This window comes from Chrysoperla carnea, chromosome 2, assembly GCF_905475395.1.
Source record: "Chrysoperla carnea chromosome 2, inChrCarn1.1, whole genome shotgun sequence".
NCBI classification, from domain to species: Eukaryota; Metazoa; Arthropoda; class Insecta; order Neuroptera; family Chrysopidae; genus Chrysoperla; species Chrysoperla carnea.
In genome coordinates this window covers 43,415,507-43,438,622 of record NC_058338.1, presented here as the reverse complement: position 1 = coordinate 43,438,622, position 23,116 = coordinate 43,415,507, and the positions used below count along the sequence as shown (strand labels likewise).

General features: G+C 29.5%; 1 protein-coding gene across 2 annotated transcripts; it reads left to right on the top strand.

Annotated features, from left to right (window-relative positions):
* The first annotated feature begins 721 nt into the window (after positions 1-721).
* LOC123294005 lies at positions 722-21,161 on the top strand. Of its 2 annotated transcripts, XM_044875055.1 has the most exons (7): positions 722-918; positions 13,984-14,678; positions 14,860-15,006; positions 15,918-15,987; positions 16,099-16,205; positions 19,690-19,836; positions 20,903-21,161. In XM_044875055.1, the coding sequence occupies exons 2-7, from the start codon at positions 14,034-14,036 to the stop codon at positions 21,008-21,010; spliced, it is 1,224 nt and encodes a 407-aa protein (XP_044730990.1). In that variant the 5' UTR covers positions 722-918; positions 13,984-14,033; the 3' UTR covers positions 21,011-21,161. The 2 variants fall into 2 exon arrangements, with proteins under 2 accessions (XP_044730990.1, XP_044730989.1); XM_044875054.1 differs by having other exon boundaries at positions 15,918-16,205.
* The last annotated feature ends 1,955 nt before the right edge of the window (positions 21,162-23,116 follow it).

Here is a 23,116-nt window from a genome sequence, read left to right as displayed (position 1 = left end):
CAAAAAGTCCAGCAAGAGTTTTCATCAAAATTTCTCAAAAAATTTTTTTGTTGAGAAAGAGACAAACAAAATTTGAGAAAATACGGCGATGATTCCAAAATCGATCTATATTCTTCAACTGAATCAGTCTGTATATTCGAGCCTTGAGTCTGCTATTACGCGAATCTTGCTTTCCGCAATTCTATGTCATATTCATCGCAGATAACGCTCATGGATTTGAAAATTTTCCTAAGCTCTTCTCCGACGTTTCTTCTTCTTTCCATCAAAATGTGTTTGCAGCATCAGTCAGTTCGATAGCTTTCCAGATTTTCTGTCTGGAATAGTCGGCTAAAAGACAAAGTCAAAGAATGTACCAGGCTCAAAATATGCATGGTTCGTCAAAGAAAATGCGTCTCATAAATGGATGTATTTATAGGATTATATTGTTAATTCAAAATTTATGTGAACAAAATTTCAAAAGGAGGGGTTTGCAAAAATAAAAATACAAAGTTCTTGCAAGGTACCAAATGATACGATGGAAAAAAATTGAGAATATTTCATTATCTTGTTAAGTAGATTTTCTACTATATATTTTTTAAATATTCGAAATAATTTAAGAATTTTCTATTGTGAAAGTCCGCTAACTTTGTTGATAAGATTTCCATGTGATCAAAACACAGCCTTTTGTTTTATTATTATTATTTATTTTTAAGAGTAGAATTAATTTGACATTTTAGTTAAGTTTTTAGAGGTAGTCATATTTTAGCGTGTATATTTTGTGTTTGGAACGCGGGTAGGGCACGAACATAAGAGTTGATATAAGTGTGGTTCCCAAATATTGCCGTGTGCGCATTGTGCACATGGCCTCTGTAAATTGTTGTCAAATGATATTAGAGGATATTGAAAAATTTTATCTGCATGTCATCTAGCAGCACAAAGGTTAGTTAAACTATGAATATTTTACAAAAATAGGTTTGAAATAGTTATTGGTTTGAACCCAACCCTCTGGTGGGTACATTATCTGAAAGGTATATGCAAGTTTCTATCATCAATGTTAGGCCACAAATGAATGATATGATTTCGTATTATACATTTTTCAGCTACACTATTCTAAGATTTACGATGTCTCCTCACAAGCAAATTTTCCCACTGTAGGTAGATTCCCCTTTTCTGAATTGCTGACAGATTTCAGTAAATTGAATGAATTGATTGAATATGAATTTACAGAACGTTATTAAAACTGCAAAAACGAGCTGTCATTATGAAGGCAATTGATTCAATTATTAAGTTATGAATTGAGTGGTTATCAAAAATTTATAATAATTGTGTAAAAACGATTCCTCACGCTTTTTATCATTAGTTTTATGGAATTTCACGTCGCATGCATCTTTTTAGCATATATTGAAGAAAAAAATTGTTTTGAGGGTATTCTGTTAGTTTGACTTTAAAACGGCTCGAATGAAAAAACAACATCGTTCAAGCGCGAATGGGGCTGAAAAGATATTAAAATAAATTATAACTCATGTTTCTTTATAGCTTACACTTCATGTCGTTATAGCTTACAAAATTCTAATGTGTAATAAGCTACACAACTGAAAAGTTTCATCAAAACTAGTCTAGTAGTTTTTGAGTGAGAGTGTAACAAACAAACAAAGTTCGACACATACATTTTTTTTTTGTATTGACATGCACTTTAAGGTTTTAGGTGTTTGCCACTTGCAAATTACAGCATATCCCGGAAAAGCATGCAAAATTATTTTTCGGAATATGCTGTAATTTAACAAGTGAAAACAAACAATTTACTGAGTACCATGTATAGGCAGTGTTGATGAAGCAATCGACGTCATGTAAATAAAGAATGATATCCACTCTTAGATAGCCACATGTCCATAACTGATATTCCCATATAGTACATACTATAAAATTTGCACGTAATTTTCGCCCTCGTGGGTAAACAGTTATGTTAACAAGAAATGTTTCAAACAAAATTTGTTTATCTTTTTATAAGGAACAGTTTTTGCATTTAAACTTTTGTTCTATCGAAATTTGTTAGACAGTATATTACTTTCATACAAACAACTCATGCGTTTGTGTCCATTTCACCACTCAACCCCGTATGGTAGTTGTATCACATTCGTGGCACCATTCGCCATATATGATCTCGCGATGAGGTTGAAACAACCTCATATCGGTTGGTATTAAGAATTTTTTTCAGTGTAGAGATACGAACAATGTCAATGAGATTCAAAAATGATTTGTTTAATATCCGGCCACTCTTACTTTAAAATTGGTCTAACTATAATTATTTTAATATTCAGTAACCAATACACAAAATTAATATTTAATAGTTTTTATTATTGTCTATACAAACTACTTTCGCCGCCAGAGGCATACTATTAGTAATATAACTAAGTAATACCTATATTTGGAAACTAAAAATGATTAAATTTATTATTAATACATATATTTTTTTTGTAAAAATTAACGGAAACAAAGCTAGTTGTTTGGATGTTTTAACAAAGTCAGAAATTGAAAAACTTCAAATGAGTGAAAAATTATATGGATCAATGTACTCCCATAAATGTATCTGTAGTACATTTGTATCATATTATAGTAGATATATTATATTATGGTATCTCAGGTACAATAGGGAATCGGAATAAATTTTTTTTATTACTTCAGATGAAGAATTCTTACTTCACGAATAGAAAAGTGATGTTACATTCTTATGGATAATAAGGCCAATTTGACATCAGAATTATACCCTATTGAGTCTATAGAATATTGATCATTTTTTTTGCAAAACATCCGACATGGTGCTGTGATTTTAAAACCGAGCGTGTTCATCCATTATTATAAGCTAGCCGACAAAAATTTGTTGAATGACACACTCAGCCATATACATTTATCATATAACGATTTCGTTGCTAAAAGCAATCTTTCTATCAGGGTTTATTAACACGTTGAGGATTGAAGACAAATTAAATTACAGACTAGAATTAAACGAAAGTATGGCTTAAGTGTGTTCAAAACTATTTGGTGGATAAAGGTTTTAAATAGCTGCTGTGGTTTTTTTAAACAATTTTAAAGAAAAAATAATTAAAAATTGAAAAAAATATCCTTGATTTTTAGTACCATAAACTTTCTATTGTAAATGCGTATAACTCTTAAAGTTAATTATTGATTAACAAGTTAAATAACCTTGAGGAAAGTTTCCGTTATATTTTAGACTTGGTCATCCTAAAAAAATAGATGCTACAAAAAATTTGTAATCACATCTATGTATTCACATTTAGTCAAGAGTTATTAAGGGTGGATAATAAAATATAAATATTTATCATGCGTTTTAGAAAATAAATTGATCAATGAAAAAGTAATTTACTGAATCAGAAAGTTATTAATCGTATAACAGGGATTGTGTGTTATGCTAAAATATGCCTCAGATAATATTTTCTTAACACGTTCGCTACATATATGTAACAATAGGCAATCGTAACAAACGTGTTAAACATTAATACTAACAATGGGCTGTTAAGCACTTCAGTCATAAAGCAAATCTTAATATTTATATATAGTCGAGAAACTATATATAATTGCCTATTTATTACATCGCGTTTATGAAATGCGTACAAAAAAGTAGTTTTTAAGGTCTTAGTGCCTTATAAGATAAAAAATGCACCAAAACGTTGTGTTTTACCAATTATCCGTAAAAAATTTCAAAATTGTTCGAATTTATTATACTGTTCACATTGTGGCAGTATTAGCATTATTCGACTTATTTTTCAATCGATCATTGAATTAAAATAAATTAATCTGATCGATTACAATATTTATAGTAATAAAATTGATAATTCATGAATCGTTAATTTGATTAAGTTGATTAAATCATTTTTAATAATAAGAAAAAATTAAATTAAATTATGATATTATCTTTATGCTAACACTGCATTGTGGAAATAGTAAATTTCAAACAGACATGCAAATGTCTTGTAGGTTTATAAAAATCTCAGCAGCTATTTAAAACATTTAACCACTAATTAGTTTTAATCATACTTACCTATAAGTCACTTTCGTTTAATTCTAATCTATGTATAATTTGTCTTAATAAAGCCTGTTAGAAAAATTGCTTTCAGAAAGAACGACGAAGTCTAAAGTATTATGATAAATCTATATATGCCCGAGTGTGCGATTCGACAAATTTTTTCGTGGTCTCAGATTCGAATTAGGATTGACCTTCACCCATCTGCTTACCAAATGAAAGTTATGTTTATGAAATATAAAATGTTTACAAATATGCCTGCAATGGGTTGCCTAAAAAATTGTGGTCAAAAATACTTTTAGTGAAAATACCACGAGTACAATTTTTTGGAAATTCACTGAATTGCATATCTAACGAATTTTGGTCTACTCCAAAGTAAAAGCCAAAAGGAATATGTAGCAGCTGAGTTGTCTGCCTCTTTTCGTTCACTTTTATCGCATATAGGTATACAAGTTGAAATCAGTAATTTCCTTCATCTGTTAATTCATTGACTCGCATTTCTAAATAAAGATAATTTTATTGCAAATACGGTGTTAAATGATTGTCCAAGAAATATCGGTCAAAAAATAAAGTAAACCAAGCTTTCCAAGCTTTCCAAGCTTTCCAAGCTTTCCAAGTTTTGATGATTTTATTAAAAGTAGTCTTGACCACATTTTTTTAAGCAATCCATTACAGGAGTATTTGTTAATATTTTACATTTCATAAAAATTAACTTTCATTTGGTAAACAGATGGGTGAAGGTCGACCCTAAATCGGATCTTGTATTATCTGCTTATGAAAATGAATGATTATCTCAGTTTTTTATTACAAGTCAAGTTAAAGGAATAAATTTTTCTAAAATTCATCATCAGATCAATTTGCCTAACGTCTAATATTTACCGAGTTTTTGAGTTCTGGAGAAATCTCATTGCCACATGTTTGCACAATATCATCGATATTTGAGTTATGCCTTTTCTACAATTAAGAGCCGATTTATCATACATACTATTTTATTGCTGTTAAAATGGCAACAATTTGCAAAAAGTTGAGTATGGCTTTTTTGTTTTGGCCTTTCAAAGGAATGGCCACATAAATTTTTGTTCATGTACGTCTCTAATTTTATTTATATTAGGTTGTCAATTTGAGTTGGATTTGTTTTGGGCCCTTTTTTCGGCTTAGAAATATTCAATTTAAATTATAAATCAATTTTAACTGACCGAGCCCATTTTAGTCCGACGATGAGCTTTGATAGCACAATATCTTTACGCAATAGTATTCCCTATAGCTCCTAGACTAATATTCAAATTTAGCTAATGATAATTATGTTTTCCATAATCAGTTTGTAAAATAATTACAAAAAATACATCTGCATAATTTTTTTTAATACAGCGTGTTTCAAAATTGCACAACAACATCTTAGGTATGTATTTTCTAGCTCAAAATATGAAAAATTATTATTAACATTATTCATATATTAACATTGGTTCGAAAATAATTTATTAACGAGATACAGAAGGTTAAAAATTTTTTTTTTCGTCAAATGTTAATCAAGTAGCCGTGGTTTTAAATCGTACTGTGTGTGTTTATTTTATAATCATGGGAGACACCACAATAAAGATTTGTAAAAGCACAACATCACAATAAAGATTTGTAAAAGCGCTCAACTTATTGCGTTAGATCCCGAATTGAAACCCTAAGGTGACGAACGCTTAGATTAAGAACGACGCTGGACTAAGATTTGTTATTATTTTAACGATATCTTCCATTTGATAAGTCCGGCGCTATTATAGCTTGAGACGGCGCTATTATAGCTTGAGACCCTCTGTATAAATATATTAGTATTAAAGCATCTGTGTATATTAAATAGATACTTTATTTGTATGCAATACATTGGTGAAAGTAACCTTCACCTAGTTTTTAGTTAAAAATATTTCCGTTTTTTCTTTTGAAAAATTACATAGATATTAAATATATGTATAAAATATAAAATTATCTTCGATTCTTACCATAGTTGTTCATTAATTATTTACCTAACTCTATAATGTTTGACGTCAATTAAAAAGAAGACGTTTTATTATTTATGATTATGATTTATTAATTATGCATAAACAATGGTGGGAAATTATAGTACTTCATCACAACCCTTATTTGACATGACCTCCCAAACAGCCGGCAATTTCAAAGGAATTTCTTTTTAATGCAAATTCTGCAGGGTGAACCAAAAGTGCCTTTCCGATCTAAATTGCTAATAACTTTCTTTTCTTTTTTTTAAATTTTGATTTGTTATAAACAATAAATTCGGGGGATGAAAGTCCAATATGGATACTGTTCCAATTTTTTGAACTTGGGCTGTTTTTAGTGTTTCGTTTCAGCGACTATTATAAAAATTAACAACAGTAGCAACAGTGTTGTCACATTTCTGAGTTACAAGTTCGCAATTCTTTCTCTTAAATCAGGATAATTTAACTTCATGGAGAATGACAAAACCATTTTCTATAGACAAAATTTGAAGAGCTGATAGCCAGTCTCTTTGAGATTGTCGGAGCCCATAAAAATAAATTTTTTTTTTCTGCGTTAATGATACTAACATGAAAAGATGGACAATATTAATCTAGTGCAGTGAATGAATGTAAAATCAAGGTCACCTTCTCTTTTTTTAATAAATCCCTTAAAATACGTTGTGATTCTTCTTCACTTCCTTTTTAGGAAATTCGACTTGTAAGCCTCAGAGTTCCCGAAACGTTTTCTAAAGAGTAAATGAGGATGAAAAAATAAATTGCTGCATTCGAATCTGATCATGAAAAATATGAAAATTCAAAATGAAAACAAAAAATCTATCTTTGTAGCCGAAATCTCTATTTTAACCACCGATAATATAAAAAATATGACTATAAATCTGACCATAAATTAATGTGAAAATTCAAAATGGTAGCTCAAAAATTAAATGTTTATCTAAAAAGCCTCGTTTCGACTCCCGATAGTATAAAACGCCATCAAAACCAATATACTTAAAAAATAATATTGTTCTGAGGGTTTTCGAGGTTGATGAATCCAAATCTGAACTTGAAGAATAAAACAAAAATAAACCAAGATCTCTTTTTTTTATTCTTACAAAATCGTTTGTTTATCTGTTTTAAAAGTTCATTTTTTAGGAATTATAATACAAAATTATTTAAAAAAAGTATTTATTTTTATAATTACATAAATTATAACTTATATGCATAATTATTTATTGCATAATATAGAAAAGTATTTTAATTCTTCATTACGTTAAGAAGTACCTACTATAAAATTAAAAAAAAAATTTTCTGAAATATTTTTCACTTTCTTTGCTACCTTTGCTATTTATTTTTTAATTTTGGTACCAAGTTTCTTCGTTTTAATTTTTTTAGAATTTTCGGTCGCTATTTTGAATTTCCATATTTTTTAAGCTCAGATTTGAATTCAGTAACCCCAAAAATTCCCATAGTTATTTTTTCATCGTCATTTATTTTGTTAAATATGTTTCGGAAACTCTGGGGCTTAAAAGCCGAATTCCTGAGAAGGGAATAAAAAAGGTGTAGGTGTATCCTAAAAGCATAATTACGTAAGTAAAACGTAAAAATTAACAAAAAATTACGTAAATCGGATAATTTTTCAACGTTTTCGCATATTTAAGACATTAACAGTTAAAAAGGGGCAGAGTAGAATTGCGTACTACATAACATTAAAATAGAAATTCGACCTGATAATCAACTTTAAAAAATTGTGCAGGTCCTTATGCAGTTAATAGCGAGCGAATGTTAATATTTGAAAATGATGTAAGAAAATATTTATAAAATAATTTTTAATTTGAAGAAAATAAAAAAAAACGTAAACTTGACAGTTAGTTATTTATTGATAAATTAATTAGCATAACTTTATAAAAAAAATTCTTGTTATTTCCGTAATACGTAAATATGATACCAGATATTACACACTGAATAATTGAATATCATGAGAAATTGGAAATATATTTTCGTAAAACGTAATCGATAAAAATAGTCCCATATTTTAATATTTTGAATATCTAAAAAAAACATCGAGGTTTTAAATTTAAAATAACCCATCGGCATGTCAAAAAAAATGTCAATACGTGGGTATTAACATTACCGCAAATATGACATTTGAGTTATAGACAAATCATTTATACCCAAGGCAAAATTTGTGGCAGTATATGGCGAATGTTTATTTTTTTATAAGGAACATTTTTTATATTTAAACTTTTGTTCTATGTCTAGCGGTTTACAACATGGGTCCTACGGACCCAAGACCCAATTGACCTATGTTCCTCATTTACAAACTTGACCTCACTTAATATGTCCTCAGCACGCTTTAAAAATTTCAGCTTGATATCTCTTTTCGTTTTTTAGTAATCGTGATGACAGACAGACAACCGGAAATGGACTAATTAAGTGATTTTATGAACACCTATACCAAAATTTTGTTCATATGCATCAATATTTTTAAGCGTTACAAACTTAATTTTATTTTTATACCATGTATATTTCATATACATGGTATAAAAATAAAATTAAAAAACATACACCAAACTTACTTTTCGCTAAATATCGATATTTCGATTGCATCGCAATCATCGTCAGTAGCTAAATTTATTCATATAACACATTACAAACTTTGTAATAAATTTAATAGAAAAAAGCGGTTATTATTTTATAACGGAACCAGGCTCCTTTAGGCATTCAGGTCTGGATTTACATACTGGGCCACATTGGCCATGGCCCTAGGCGTCAAATTTTGGGGGCGGCAAATTGATCGACAAGTCAAATTGATATTTTTACGTACCTACATGTGAATTTGCTCTTAGACTTGACGAAAAATGTTGAAGATGTTAAAAAATGTTATACTTTTGAATTTCACAAACATATTCTCAACCAAACGTAGGTATAATTTTTAAATCCTGATTCTTACGATTTCTGAAATAATTACGCGCTCTTAAGCATTTGGCATCAATAAAAGAGATTTGCGTGGACTCGATCCCTTCATTCTAAATTGTGATGTATTTCATTGTATCAGAATTAACTGAAGAAACTTAGGGCGACATTTTTTGCCATTGCTTATAAGGGTGGCATTTGTTGCCATTGCCGAAGGGCGGCGCTTTGTGTAAATCCGGCCCTTATTCGCCATCCAAATAACTACCATTTCCCATAGTTTCATATGATGAAAAAAGTTCATTTTATTGTATAGTACAGTACCTACTTTTAAATTTTGGAATAAAGAAAAAAAACTTCGCTTCTGTAAAATTTTATGTTGCAATTTATTTCATAATGAACAGTTTGAGCTTTGAGTACTCTATGGCTATAGAAGCAAAGCTATAAGCGAAAATCTGAATAATGTTCACTTTTTTTATTAACTGTTAAATAATAAATGAAGCCGATGTCTGATCGATACGAAACTTTTTTTCCAAATTTCTGAATAAATTTTGCATTCGTAAATTTTCATTTTAGATTTTTCCAACTTTGTTGGATAAACATTTCAATTTCTACCCTTACATCTTTTTAATTTTTGGTTTGTTTATTATTTTAAGCTTTTCTTTTAAGTTCTAGTATGAGATATTAAAATAAAATACATTCTTCGATAGATTTCCATGAACATATTTGAGGATTTTTCCAAGGATGTTACACTTGACTAAGATCTAGAATTCATGCTTGCGGTATTTAAACGATAATCGATTTTTTACTATATTTTGTTATATCTCTTATTTTTATCTATTAAGTATTTCTTGAATTTTAAATAAGGTCAGTTTAATTTTTGCAATATATAATAAATAACACCATTAATTGCACATATTAAAAATATAAACGTAATACTTTGTAAAAACTAGATATTATATTAGAATATCTATGTAATAAAACTTGCTTGAATATTAATTAGAAATCTAGATTTTAAAAGTAAACAAAGAGATTATTTCAACTTTTTAAAACTCACATTTTAATGCATTTTTGTTGCATTTACAAAGTCTCACAATAGTAAACTCGTTGAATAATACGATACAACAATAAAAATAAAATTTAAAAATTAAATATTTGAATATTATTGTAAAAAAAAAAGGTTCAATTGTTATAGACAGATTACTTACCTAATATTTATTTTTATATAAGTCACTTATTATTTTATTGACACTAATAATAATAATAAAAACCATAAATAAATAAATACTACAAGTACCTATGTGTATAAAAACAGATTGATATAACTGTTTAATAAAATAAATTAAAAAATCTTTATTATTACACGGACGGTATACATCATACTACCACCAACATTTTATAAGTTAAAATAAATGGAATCCAACAGACAGGTAAGTTGTATCTGTCCATTTACCTAGTAAGTCAGTCCATCATAATATCATTCCCACTAATAATGCTAATGAGAGGAACTAGGTACACTAGTAATGTGCAGCGATACAACAATAAAAAACGGTGATGGATTTGGCTTTTAGGATGCCAGATCAAGAATTTTCTGGTTAGTGTACCGCTAAACGAACCTTTAAGTTTTTGTACATGAAAATTGAGTATAGATACAATTTTATGAAGTTTTTGCAAACGCAATTGAGATTGTGAAAAAAACAATATTTAGCTATGATTGTTGGAAATTTAAAATAATGTAGCACGGAATAGCACACGAGTGTAGAAAATTTTTTACCGAGTTTGTTTCCGTGAGTTTTTTAGAAAGGCAAACGTTTCTTTGTTAAAAAGAAAACAGCCTATATGTGACAGAATTTATTAATTAAAACCTTAAAAATTGTCGAAGATATGTGGCTTGATTCGACATTTTAAACAAAAAAAAAAGTGCGTTAAGGTAGTACAAGCGCCAAGACAAGTTTAGACTTGTGGTTGAAAGTATTTGTACCTTATTTTCAACCTGGTGAAGAATTTTGTTATAACTTCATAAATGTAGACGAAAAATAAGAATAAAATTTGTTGATATATGCCTTGGTTTTCGAAATATTGGAAGCTAAATAATTAAGCAAATTTTTCAACTTCCGATATTTTGAAAATAACTTCAGGTATCGAAAAATTGTATTCTTACTTTTCACCTTATATTGTCAAGTTATATTATAATTGACCATCAAAATTGAAAATATAAATTTTTGTAAATTTGTGTCCTCACTACCTTACTCATACATCCTTAATTAGTCGGGCACAACGGTGTAGAAGTTAGTATAGTAAGCTATTTTTCAAACATACAAACCAAGTCTACCTCTATTGCCAAATTATTGTTGCCATTGTACATGGAAGCTGCGCGTAAACTGAAGAAATGCACATTATATTACCTAATATATGATTACAACAAAGCCAAAATTATCTGTACCATTCGCAAAGCGCTATTGCTCTACAAATATTCTGCGAAAGTAGAAGTACAAATCTATACGTAATGAAGACGTTCTTCGTTTGCTCCTCTTTAAAAGCCAAGTCCCTCTTCAAATACGTTTGTCTAACAATACACCACAAATACTGCTCATCTTAATGCCAATCCAGGAAAGTATCTAAACCACGTCAGTATGTTAAAATATTGGCTTGAAAACTAGCTTCGTGGTGACCGAGCATTAATTCATAATTAATCAAATAATTTTACTGGGGTAATAGCAAAAAAATTTGATGAAGGCCGTTACATTTTATATTTTGTTTTTCGAGGTGAAAACATAAACTTCGTATCATAAAGGAATTGTAACAAAAACAGTAAACATTGTTAAAAAAAGACTAAATGTTCATGTTAATTATTACGGATGATTAAATCGTCCTCTGATACGTGACTTGTATAACAATAAATGGTTTGATGGTTTGTATAACCATTTAATGTTTCATTTTTTCACTAACAATAATATTATGATATGGAAATGTTACTGATGAGAAAAACATAAATAAAAGTGACGACTCGGGCAAGAATGAGTATATTGGTTAAGACAGCAATAACCATTCTTTCTTAACATGCAAGGATAATATTAGATTTGGTTGAATATACACTCCTTGTTAAGACTGTTCTATACACATTTTTGATAGGCATGAAATCATTCTTTGATTGGCGTGATACTTTATAATTTTTTAAGAATTCTCTTAAATATTCATTGATGGAAAAAATTTTTATAAAGAAAAGCAGTTTTCCAGATAAGAATGATTAAAGTTACAATTGAATTTCAAGCAATGCGATTGTACACTTTATTCTATCGATTTGTTTGGATATGTTACAGTTATTTCTATTCTATCTGCCCTGGTTACTTTTATTTTTCGAAAATCCTGGTAATTTTCCCAATTTTTATTATTCAAACCTTGTACCAGATTTTTTCTTATTCCACTGTACCAGAATGTGACCAATGAAAATTGAGAAACTTAACAGGATTTAAAAAAAAAGTAACCAGGGCAGCTCGTAAACAAAATTTTACAAGCTTGGCTCTTGGCCATCTCAATAATATTTGACCAATTCTTCTTTTTCAAACTCGTGAATCCTTATCGGCTTCATCAATACGAACCAAAATTTTCTGCCCATTGTTATTGTATCTGATCCACATTTCTTTATTGGTTTGTTGTGTTTATAGACAATAAGAATTTGTCAATAAAATACTTTCTATTTTCATTTTTACGTTCCACCCGCTATAATTGAATTTACAACGAGGATTACAAGAACACAAGAAAGACAGTAGTAATTAATATGCTTGTTTTAACTCTAAACAAATTAACTCTTGAGTTACTTCAGTTGACAGTTATTGTAGTAGACTGCACCAGTTTATTTATTTAATGTTAATATTCCGCGGCACAACAAAATATTGGATTATTATGTATTTAGTACGCTTTTACATCAAATAAAATATTTATCGTTTCTCCAATTTCCGCAAAAAAATCCCTAATCGTTACTAAAGTAAATGGGAAAATAACAAGACAATCAGTCCAATTGGCTTAAGCGGGTAAAGCGGCTGGACCGATTTTAATAAAATTTGAAATCAATACCTATACAAATTGTTTTTTATTTTTAAACCTATGACTTAACGGGTGAAATGTGAAAGGTTTTTCTAGTATGTCGTATTTCTTACATGTAACAACCTAAGATTTTAACATTTCTGGGTAAAAATTATTGAAATCTATATAATTATAAAAATAAAATTGTCTGAGAGTTTGCACTTATCTATATATAAAAATAAAATTGTCTGAGAGTTTGCACTTATCTATATGCCTAGATTTTATTCAGAAGAATAGCCTGAGAGCCCTTTAGCAATTACTTTTTTTATTTACAATATATTTTTCTGAAAATTTAAGGTATTAATTTTAGAAGTCAAATACTTGTTTGATTCTTTAAAGAATTTAATTCTATAGCTACTTTTAGTTTTTACTGTGTGAATTAATTCTTCTGATTTAGTACCAAACCCAATATGTGCGTACATTACGTTTGGTTTGATCAGGATATTTATTTTGACATAACACAAAACTTTCCTTACACTTACTTTAAATTATCTATGTTATCTTTGAATACGGATAACTTTCAAAACTCAATTATTTTAAACGATAAAACATAAAATTTTTACAATAAATGTGAAATTTCAACATCCAATTCGGGGATTCGGTTTACTGCATCGTTAAGAATGCCCCAAAAAATCTAGTTGCAAACATTTTTAATTACAAATAATTAGTGTTCACAGTTTAAAATGGTACAAATTGGATATTGAATTTTCTTATTTTCTATTCCTAGATTTAGATTTGCGATCTTCAAAACCGAAACTCAAGCAAGATAATTTAGCATTTTTAAATTCTTAGATTTTGATTTTACTAATTTTTTTTTTAGAAGAGGTCCACTAAGAAAACATTAAATCAATTCTAGCTTTGTGTTATTTTTCAGGATGCAAAAGATTAACTTGTATATTCTATAAGCACTCTGAATAGAAACTATTTTACATTAAAATTATGGTGGGTTCTTTGTGATTTTGTTTCTATTATAAATTCTTTTTTCTTTCATAGTAAAAACGGCTAGCCGTAATAACAAAGGATATCTAAAGTATTATTATAAAATGACCGGGTGTAAAAAGTGGTTGAAGTGCAAAAAAAATAAACTACCAAAGCCCACCATGATATCCAGATCGTCGTTAACCGAAGTTACTCAACCATTATATGAAAATGAATACATGGCGAATAATGCTTCAACCTCCAAAATCGTGCCTCAACCTTCGACACCAGTTAGTGGTTTAAAGAAAGAAAATGAAATAAATAATTTTGATACTATAAACGATTACACCATACATAAATCAGATAGTTACATACAATCAAGTGAATCGAAGAAAATTTTGAATGTTAATCTAGAAGATCTTTCAAACATAGAAGATAATTTATGTTGTAAATCATCAGATGCTGGAACAAATACATCGTACGATTTTAATAAATGTGAAAATTCTTTCAATGGTAGTAATCGTTTTCATGAAAATGATGTACAGATAAATAAGCAACCGTTAAGCAATAAAACTTCAGATACAACCAACTTAAATATTGAAAACAATAAAAATCCAAGAGCGTCTCTTTCAAAATTAGAGTTTGTGTGTTCTCTATATGTAACGGCTTGCCCCACAATTGTTCGACCAGGTGACGAGAAACGAGAGCCAGTCAATTACAAAGACTTGGAGAAGGCAATTCAATTCATTAAACCAATAGGATCATTTAAGGTATCAAAACATCAAAATTGATTCATTCGTTTAGGAGCTATGACACATAGATAGGTATATACGATGTTAGGATGACACGATGTTACAATCGAATCGATCAGATCTGATTTTGTGTCAGAGGTTTCTTTAAATTTGTAATTCAATATTACATTGTATTGTAATTTTATGATTTTTTTTATAGGTTTCAGAGACAAAATGCGGCTTAATTGCAACTTTCACTCATGAATTAGATGCAGATAATCTGTTATTAAATTTAAATTTGGCTCAAGCACTTCATGGGCCAGTTCAAGTTGCAAGATTCTCACGTCGAGATGCTCGTTATAAACAAGTAAGGAACATAAGACCAAGTGAGATTCGATATATATTTCGTGCATCCTTCCAAGTTTTTTCTTATTCAGATATGCTAATAATAAACGAACAAATTTAACGTTTGGCTTGAAAATGTTTATGGATTTTTTTTTTTTAAAACACTTCAAGATGATTACACTGCTATTCCCATTTTGATCCTCACTCAGAAACTTTGTTTACCTAAATGTTTTGGGATCAAAATATTTATATGCCAAAATCCATTCCAAACCATGTACATTCCAAAAAATATACCCACAAATTTTTTTTCAATCAAAATAGATTTATATCGAAATTTGTTTAAAAATTTTCATTCTAAAATGCATATCCACAACCTAATCTTTTTAACGAACCTATACGGGCTCTATACAAAATTTTAAAGCATAAAATGTTTTCAAAAAAATGTCATGCCTTTCAACTATCGGATGGAGTTGGGATAATATTAGTATTTATAAACTTTCTATCTGAAGCTCGTCTCAAATTTCTTATCTTTTGTAATTTCTATACTTGGAAAAAACTTTTTTAACCCCCGAAAGAAAAAATGGTGTGTTATAAGTTTGACCGCCATGTGTGTGTGTCTTCTATATGTCTGTCTGTCTGCCTGTGGTATTGGAGCGCCTAAAAGGATGAACCAATTTTGATTTTTTTTGTTTCGTTTGAAATGTAATTTAATGGAGAGCGTTCTTAGCTATGTAACAAGTTCAAGTTTAGAGTTCCGTACCCGGAACAACTAAAAAAAGGCCACGATCTCCAAAATCGGTTCAGTTTGGAAAATTCTCTATGCTCATTTTTGGAAAAGCACCCGAAAACTAGAAATACTTAGCGAACTCCACTTGGCCACGTAAGTAATATAAATCTTTTAGTAAGTCTAACTAAAGCAAATTATTATTTCAGATAGCAACTCTAAGAGATGTTCCATGGTCTATTCCAATGCAAGATATTTGTACAGCATTAACATTTCAAGGTATTTCTTATGAAAACGTTGATCGATTTCGAAATAATGTACGAGTTGAAATACTGGATGCAAATCATTACGAAAATTTAATATCACAAGGGCTTAATTTTTTTGATGCAGCTCGTTTTTTAGCAGTACCTGAACGATGGTATCGAAATTCAAGATCAAATTCAGCAGCAAATGATGGTCACGATACAGATTCTGTTCTACAGTGCTATCGTTGCCAAGTAAATAACCAATATTTTCATTAAAATTATTAGAAAAATATGTGATGTAATACACCATCCAAATATCTCTAAAAATGCAATTCACTGCAGACCTTCAAAGAATTTAAAGGTTAGATAAAAGGCATGATAATTAATAGGCTTTTTATAAAAGTAATACTCGGATCTATGAAAATGATATTATAATTCTATCCAGACAAACTTAATGCACGTTCTGTTTTTCGTATCTATTTAACAAAGATAATGGCAAGATTTCGCAGCTTTAGCGTGTGTGAAGAAATCATCCTAAAATTATGCTTAGAAACGTTCATTACAGGTAGAAGGGTAAAAGTTATAAAAGGTGAAAGGGAACGCAAACACGCACATGTAAACGCCTAATTTTTGCTGCACGTATATAATCGGTATATGTAAAAATAAGCATCGCCAGATTTTCAAAAGATGTGTTTTTTTCTTATAGGAAAGTAAATCAGTATAAGTAGCACAGACACTGAAATTTTATGGACCATTATTTGAAATAATCTTTTGATTAAAAAAAAAAAATTGTAAAGTTAATGTTTTTGAAACAGCATTTAAAGAAATATATTCTTTAGAGGATGTGTTAAATCTCCCATTTTTCCATTCATACAGACCGTTTTTGTACCATCTAGATATACCAATATCATTAGTATGACAGAATACATTCCTTAAGCCATGCATCTAAGTGAGAGGTATTATATTATATGTGTTTAGCATGTAATTGCCTCAACAGATACGATACGACAGATCTTCTGTTGTAGGGTATGCCTAGATGGTACAAAAACGGATTGTATAGGTCTAATAAACAAATTTATGTCCTTAAAAAATGAAGTTCAAAGTACGTCCTTAAAAGAGATATTTACAACGAGTTCTATTTCCAAATTTCAAAAATGAAGTAGTCAGGCTATTTAAGCTCCCACCAATTCATGCCAGGCGATGATAACTCGTATAACTGAACATAAGACTTTAAAATGTTGTAAGTTTCAAAAGTGCCTTAAGAACATTTTTTGCATAGGAAAAATTGCAAATTAAATTCACCTGCCATTCTATTTAAGCTGCCACCAAATAATGCCAGGCGATGATAACTCGTATGCTTTAATCATGTAATATTAGACTTTAAACTTTTATAAGTATTAAAGTGTGTCTAGATCATTTATTGCAAAGGAAAAATTTGCAAATTAAAAAATGCATAGCTCACTAACGTCCCTAAACCTCCCAGCCAAGATGTCGATTTCACCATCCACATGTGCCTCAAGTACGTACTCAAAAAAGCCACTGAGCTCTCCGGCTATTACAACTCATGTTATTTTATTAGTTTAAATGCACAGTGTCGGCTACAGTCTCAAGAAATACAAATTTCCTCTCGCAAATCGTCTGTATTTTACAACAATAGAGTTAGTTTCTGCAATGTATTGTTCAAATATCATTTTATTAAATCACATTGTTGCAATCTGTGCATTGTTTAATTACAATTTTCTTGGACATGTAGGACGTTCGTATAGTTATTTTTGAATTGAAAGAGGTTAAATAATTTATTTCAATTGAATAGACAGATGCCAGTAGCATGTTTTATATGTTCTTGTGGGTTTACAATATATCCATTAATTGTTTTTATAGATGTTTGTTTTAATTGTTTTAATTAACACAGAAATTATTATGAGCTTGAGTGTCACTTTTTTTTTTTTTAATATAATAATCAATTTTATTATTTAATACTTTAAATTCATTTCTTTTTTTTAAATCATTTTCTATTTTAGTATCATAAAAATGATAGATATATCCTGCATGCAAACGGCAACTAATTAATTATTTATATGTTTATAAAATGTCAATCATTTACAATATTTTATTTTCATTTAAAAAAGAGATGATAATATAGATTATCTTGCGTCACGTAGTAAATGAATGTTACATAAATGAAATTTTAGTGGGTAAATCTTCTAGACCCCTACACTTTCACAGAACTGCCAAAGTAAATAAAAGTATCTACTCATGTCAATGGAGTAACATATAACATTTGCAACAGTCGCTTATTTAAAGAAGAAAGCTGCGAGAACTCTTATATATTCTCCCCCCCCCACAAGCTAAAATTACTTTTAAACAGTTCAAGATAATACCGGTAGACAGCGCCGAACCAAGGATGGAGCAAGTGGGGCGAGACCCAGACTCCAGGATGCAAGGGGCGCCAAAAAGCCTAATGCGAAAAACAAATTCGCATTTTAAGTGCTGATTATTGAAATACAGGCTAATTTTTTGAAAAAAGGCGCCGAAAGACGATCTCGCTCGACCTTGATTTGGGGGTAGAGCCGGCGCTGCCGGTAGAGTAAGTTTTGTTAAATTGAAGCGGTTCGAGTGATGGTTTAGATATTTGAAAAGATTATTCCAGACGACTACAACGAGCAAATCAGTGTGGCAAAGATCAATCTTCAATCAAAAATATTAGTTTTCCTTCGAATAAAGCTAGATTAACTACAGTGTACATGGACCCTAACAAAAATTTTTTTATTTCCTTTTTCAAAATATACGAAATATATGTTTTATTTTTCTTAAACGTACTTCATATTTGAAACATGCACTAATTTTATTGGCCTCTGCCAAATCTACTTGTATTATTAGATTTTGTAGCACTTGGCATCGTTATCAAGCCTCCATAACGATCCAAATGGCTCGCTCAATAATATATATTTATTACTTACGTATTTTTTAAATGACAAAATATATTAGTTACATTATAGCGGCCATAACTCAAAAAGTTTAGCATTTACAAAATCCAGTAACATGAGCCGTAATTTCTATAAAATTAGTGCAGGGTCTCTTGAGATACTCTAAAAGTCGAAAGTGTAAAAATGAAAGCCCTCTGTTTGGGGGCGGTATATATATATGATGATCCAACTAACATTTTTACTCCCTTTCTTTTAAATCATAGTGTCTGCATATATGCTTGTCTGATTGTCTGCCGAAAATAACCTGAATCGATTTTTAACCCTTTTCCCGTGATCCAATCGAGCTAAAACTTTACAGGCAAAATTAAAAAAATTTTTTTTAAAATTTAAACATGTATAATAAAAACTTGGTTTTTATAGGTAATTTTTTTTTTATACTAAGAAAATAAAGAAAATGTGTCTTTAAATTTTAAGGAAATTATTTTTACTTGTTAATACTAACTTTCCTTTATAAAATAAATATTGATTATTGCTTTGCAATATTATACTATGTTATTTTATTTAAGAGAACAATGTTAGATTTACGTATTAAAAAAGCAATTCCTCATGAAATATGAGATTGTATCATGGAACAATTATGAAGAATTACATTTTTTCGTTCCCATACTCTTAAATCTTTATTTAAAAAAAAATACTTGGATCCATTATAGTTTTTTTCATCGTCATTTATGATCAGATGACAATTAATTCTGCGGAAACCTGAATTTTTGTTAAAATCTTACAGGTATTTTGTTTCTGTAATATTTTAGGGTTTTTGGCATGTGGCGGCGAATTGTCGACACTTACCCCGATGTGTTCGATGTGGTGAACCTCATGGTGTAGAATTTTGTCCACGTCCACGAAATAATCCAATATGCTGTCATTGTTCAGGAGCACATCATGCTGCATACAAAAGTGTAAGATATTTTTAAATTCCATTGATTTTAATAGAACTTCTTTTTTAATATTCAATAGAACTTCGTTAAGTCGAAACCAATTTAAATCTGTGAATAACCATGATTACTTAAGGATGTTCTAAAAATTCTTTAAATACAAATCGATCTTCTCAAAATAAGACAATTCTTTCAGTAACATTGAATCTTAACCCTGCATAATAAACTATAGGTCTCCGACACATATTATTGAGTCATTTTTTCTAACGTTCCGAAAGGCGCCTGTCCCATTGTGCTTGTCAGTTGTAATTTTCAAGGTCAATCTTATCAATTGTAGTTTCCACATATAAACCAAATACATGGTTTGTGGTCACATAATGGTTTATTTTTACCTTTACAATACCACTACAAAAATATATAATATATTGTGTGCAAGTGCTGCTTATAAATTTGATAATATAGATATCAAACTATAGTCGTTTCCAGGCGCGGATCTAAGGGGGGGGGGGCTCACATGGGTCATGACCCCCCCCAAAACAGCCCGCATTTCAAAAAAAAGAGCTGAATCAATATTTTACAAACCGAAAAACAAAAAAAATCTTTGTTTATTTGGTTTTTTTGTTATTTTATTGAAAAACAAAAATGACAAAAATTCTACCCCCCCCCCCCCCCCCGGAAAAAAATTTCTAGATCCACGCCTGGTCGTTTCTGTTCATCAAATGATGGATCTTCGATGAACTCATAATTAAATTAAAATTTTGTTTTTACATCATTGAAAACCTTATATTTTTATGGTATTATTATAAACTACACGATTGTCTAAATATTTTAGTTTTAGTTTTTTATCACACTCTAGATTTTTTGATATAGAAATATCCAATTGAAAAGGATAAACATTATAATTCATCATTTTTTCAGTCAACTTTGAACGATAAGATATTAATAAAAAACTCGATGACCTAGGAATTTTTTGTGATTTTTGGAAACATTGTTAATCAAAAAATGTATTTATAAAGTTTTAATGAACTTCAATCCTTGCATATCTCCTTAATTTCGATTTGAAATAAATTCCTGTTATCAATTTTTTTAGTGTCCCGTTCGAGTACAATTAATGAATGCTATCCCTGTAAGTATGTCATTGTCTACAACAAGAAGTATTTCGCAATCTCGAGAAACAAGATCACGTTGTCGATCTTAAAATTCGTCATCCACTAGCTGCTACCACATTAAATCACAATACACGCTGCTTCTTTTAAGTCTAGTTTTAACTAAATTGTGTATAAGTTTATAATTTACTCTAGTAAAAAAACCAAACACCCTAATGTAAAATAGTCACTTATCATCATTGTTTCCACTCAACAAAGTAAAGATCTAATATTAAATCTTATACAAGTATTTAAAAGCTTTGTAATATTTATTGATTGTGTATGAAGTTTAAATAAAATATTTCCGATTATAATTTCAAATAACTATCGCAATTTTGTATTATTGTTATAATAATTTTAAATACACTAATAAAAGAATGGTTTGTATTCTACATATTCGATTTCTTTTTTAAAATATAAACATTTTATTATTTGAAATAATAAAAAAAATTGAAAATTACCATTAATTTCAAATTAACATTTATCAATTGATTTATTGTGTAATACATACTTAATATACAGAATGATCGATTTACAACTAGGCATATAAATATGTATCACGAATATGACATAGTACATGCGTTAACCAATGCATCTAAGAAAGAGGTATTATAGGTGTTATATGAAATTGCTAGTGACTTGTATCGTGGCTTATCTGTTGTAGCATCTATTCAACTAAGAAACTCCCACTCTCCAAGCGTCTTACAACTATCTCAACGCATATCGAAGCATCAACATATATATACAGTAGAATCTCGATAAGTTAAAGTCCAAGGGAAACACAAAATATTTTAAGTTATAGAGGTTTTAAGTTATCAAGTGTCTATGTTAGGTAAAGGTTAATATAGAGGTATGTACATGTTTCTATGTACCCTAGTTAATATAGAGGTATGTACATGTTTCTATGTAGTTACTGAGGGCCTATACAGAGATTATTTATTTAAGTTATAGAGGTTGCGTATTTTAAGTTATAGAGGTTTTGGGCTCTGATGGGAAGGGAACATAGTATTTTTTGAAGTAACAGAGGTTTTTATGTTACCGAGGTTTAAGTTATCGAGATTCTACTGTATTTTATTTTAGCGGAAATATGACAATAATAATAAACTATTGATTATCATCCAAAAATCTTGATAGTATATCAACCTAATTCATTTATAACTCGCTTTTATTAGCTCTTGACCTGTATGTATGATCATAAAGATATTTTAAAATTCAGGTTTTACTTACTTCTGGACATCTCAATGACTTACAGGCCGCAAGAACCAATGAAAATACAACAATACCCCGTACCAACTAACTGATACCATAACAACATTCGAAAATACAACACCAAAATAGATTTTAAAGGTGGACCTGCAGGAATGACAAATAGTAGGATAGACGGTAGTACTAACTGGTATTTGATCGTTCTTCGAAAACACTCCCACATATTAGGAATATAAAAGGGTGTCTTCTTAAGTTGGCTACATATTATAAGGTTTACGAAAAAAAGTTATTCTTTATAAAAATCTATGCTTTCGAAAATATTAACATTCAACTATTCACTTTTGACATCGAATGTACGGGGTGTCCCCACAAATTGAGAAAGTTCGATAAAAATGTTAATGGTCGTTTAGAAATTTAACCCATTTTGAACTGATAATAAGGAAACGGTTCAAGAAATCACTACCGAGATATGTAGAAGGGTATTTTAACAATTTTGTAAAAGAACAATTACCTACATGTGTGGAACACGAAGGTGGATGCGTTGGCACAAAAACGAACTGAAGATAACATGTTTTTACTTACGTCAACAATAATAATTGTAACGTAATGTATAAAACATAAATGTTCTGTATTGATTATTTTGTTATAAATGTTTTAAATTAGCAAATAAATATCTTAATTACGATGAATGGTTAATTTGGATAACAGATACAGTGTTTTATAAGTAAGATTTGCATAATTTAATTTAAAATTGAAGTGGTCAAAACATTCCCATCTTTAACAATTCATTTCTAAACAATTATCTTCAGTTCGTTTTTTGCCTCAACGTATCCACCTTCGTGTTCCATATACATCTAATTGTACATTTGTAGGGAGTGATTTCTTGAACCGTTTCTCTTATTATTTGTTCAAAATGGCCAAAATTTCTAAACGACCATTTATATTCCTATCGA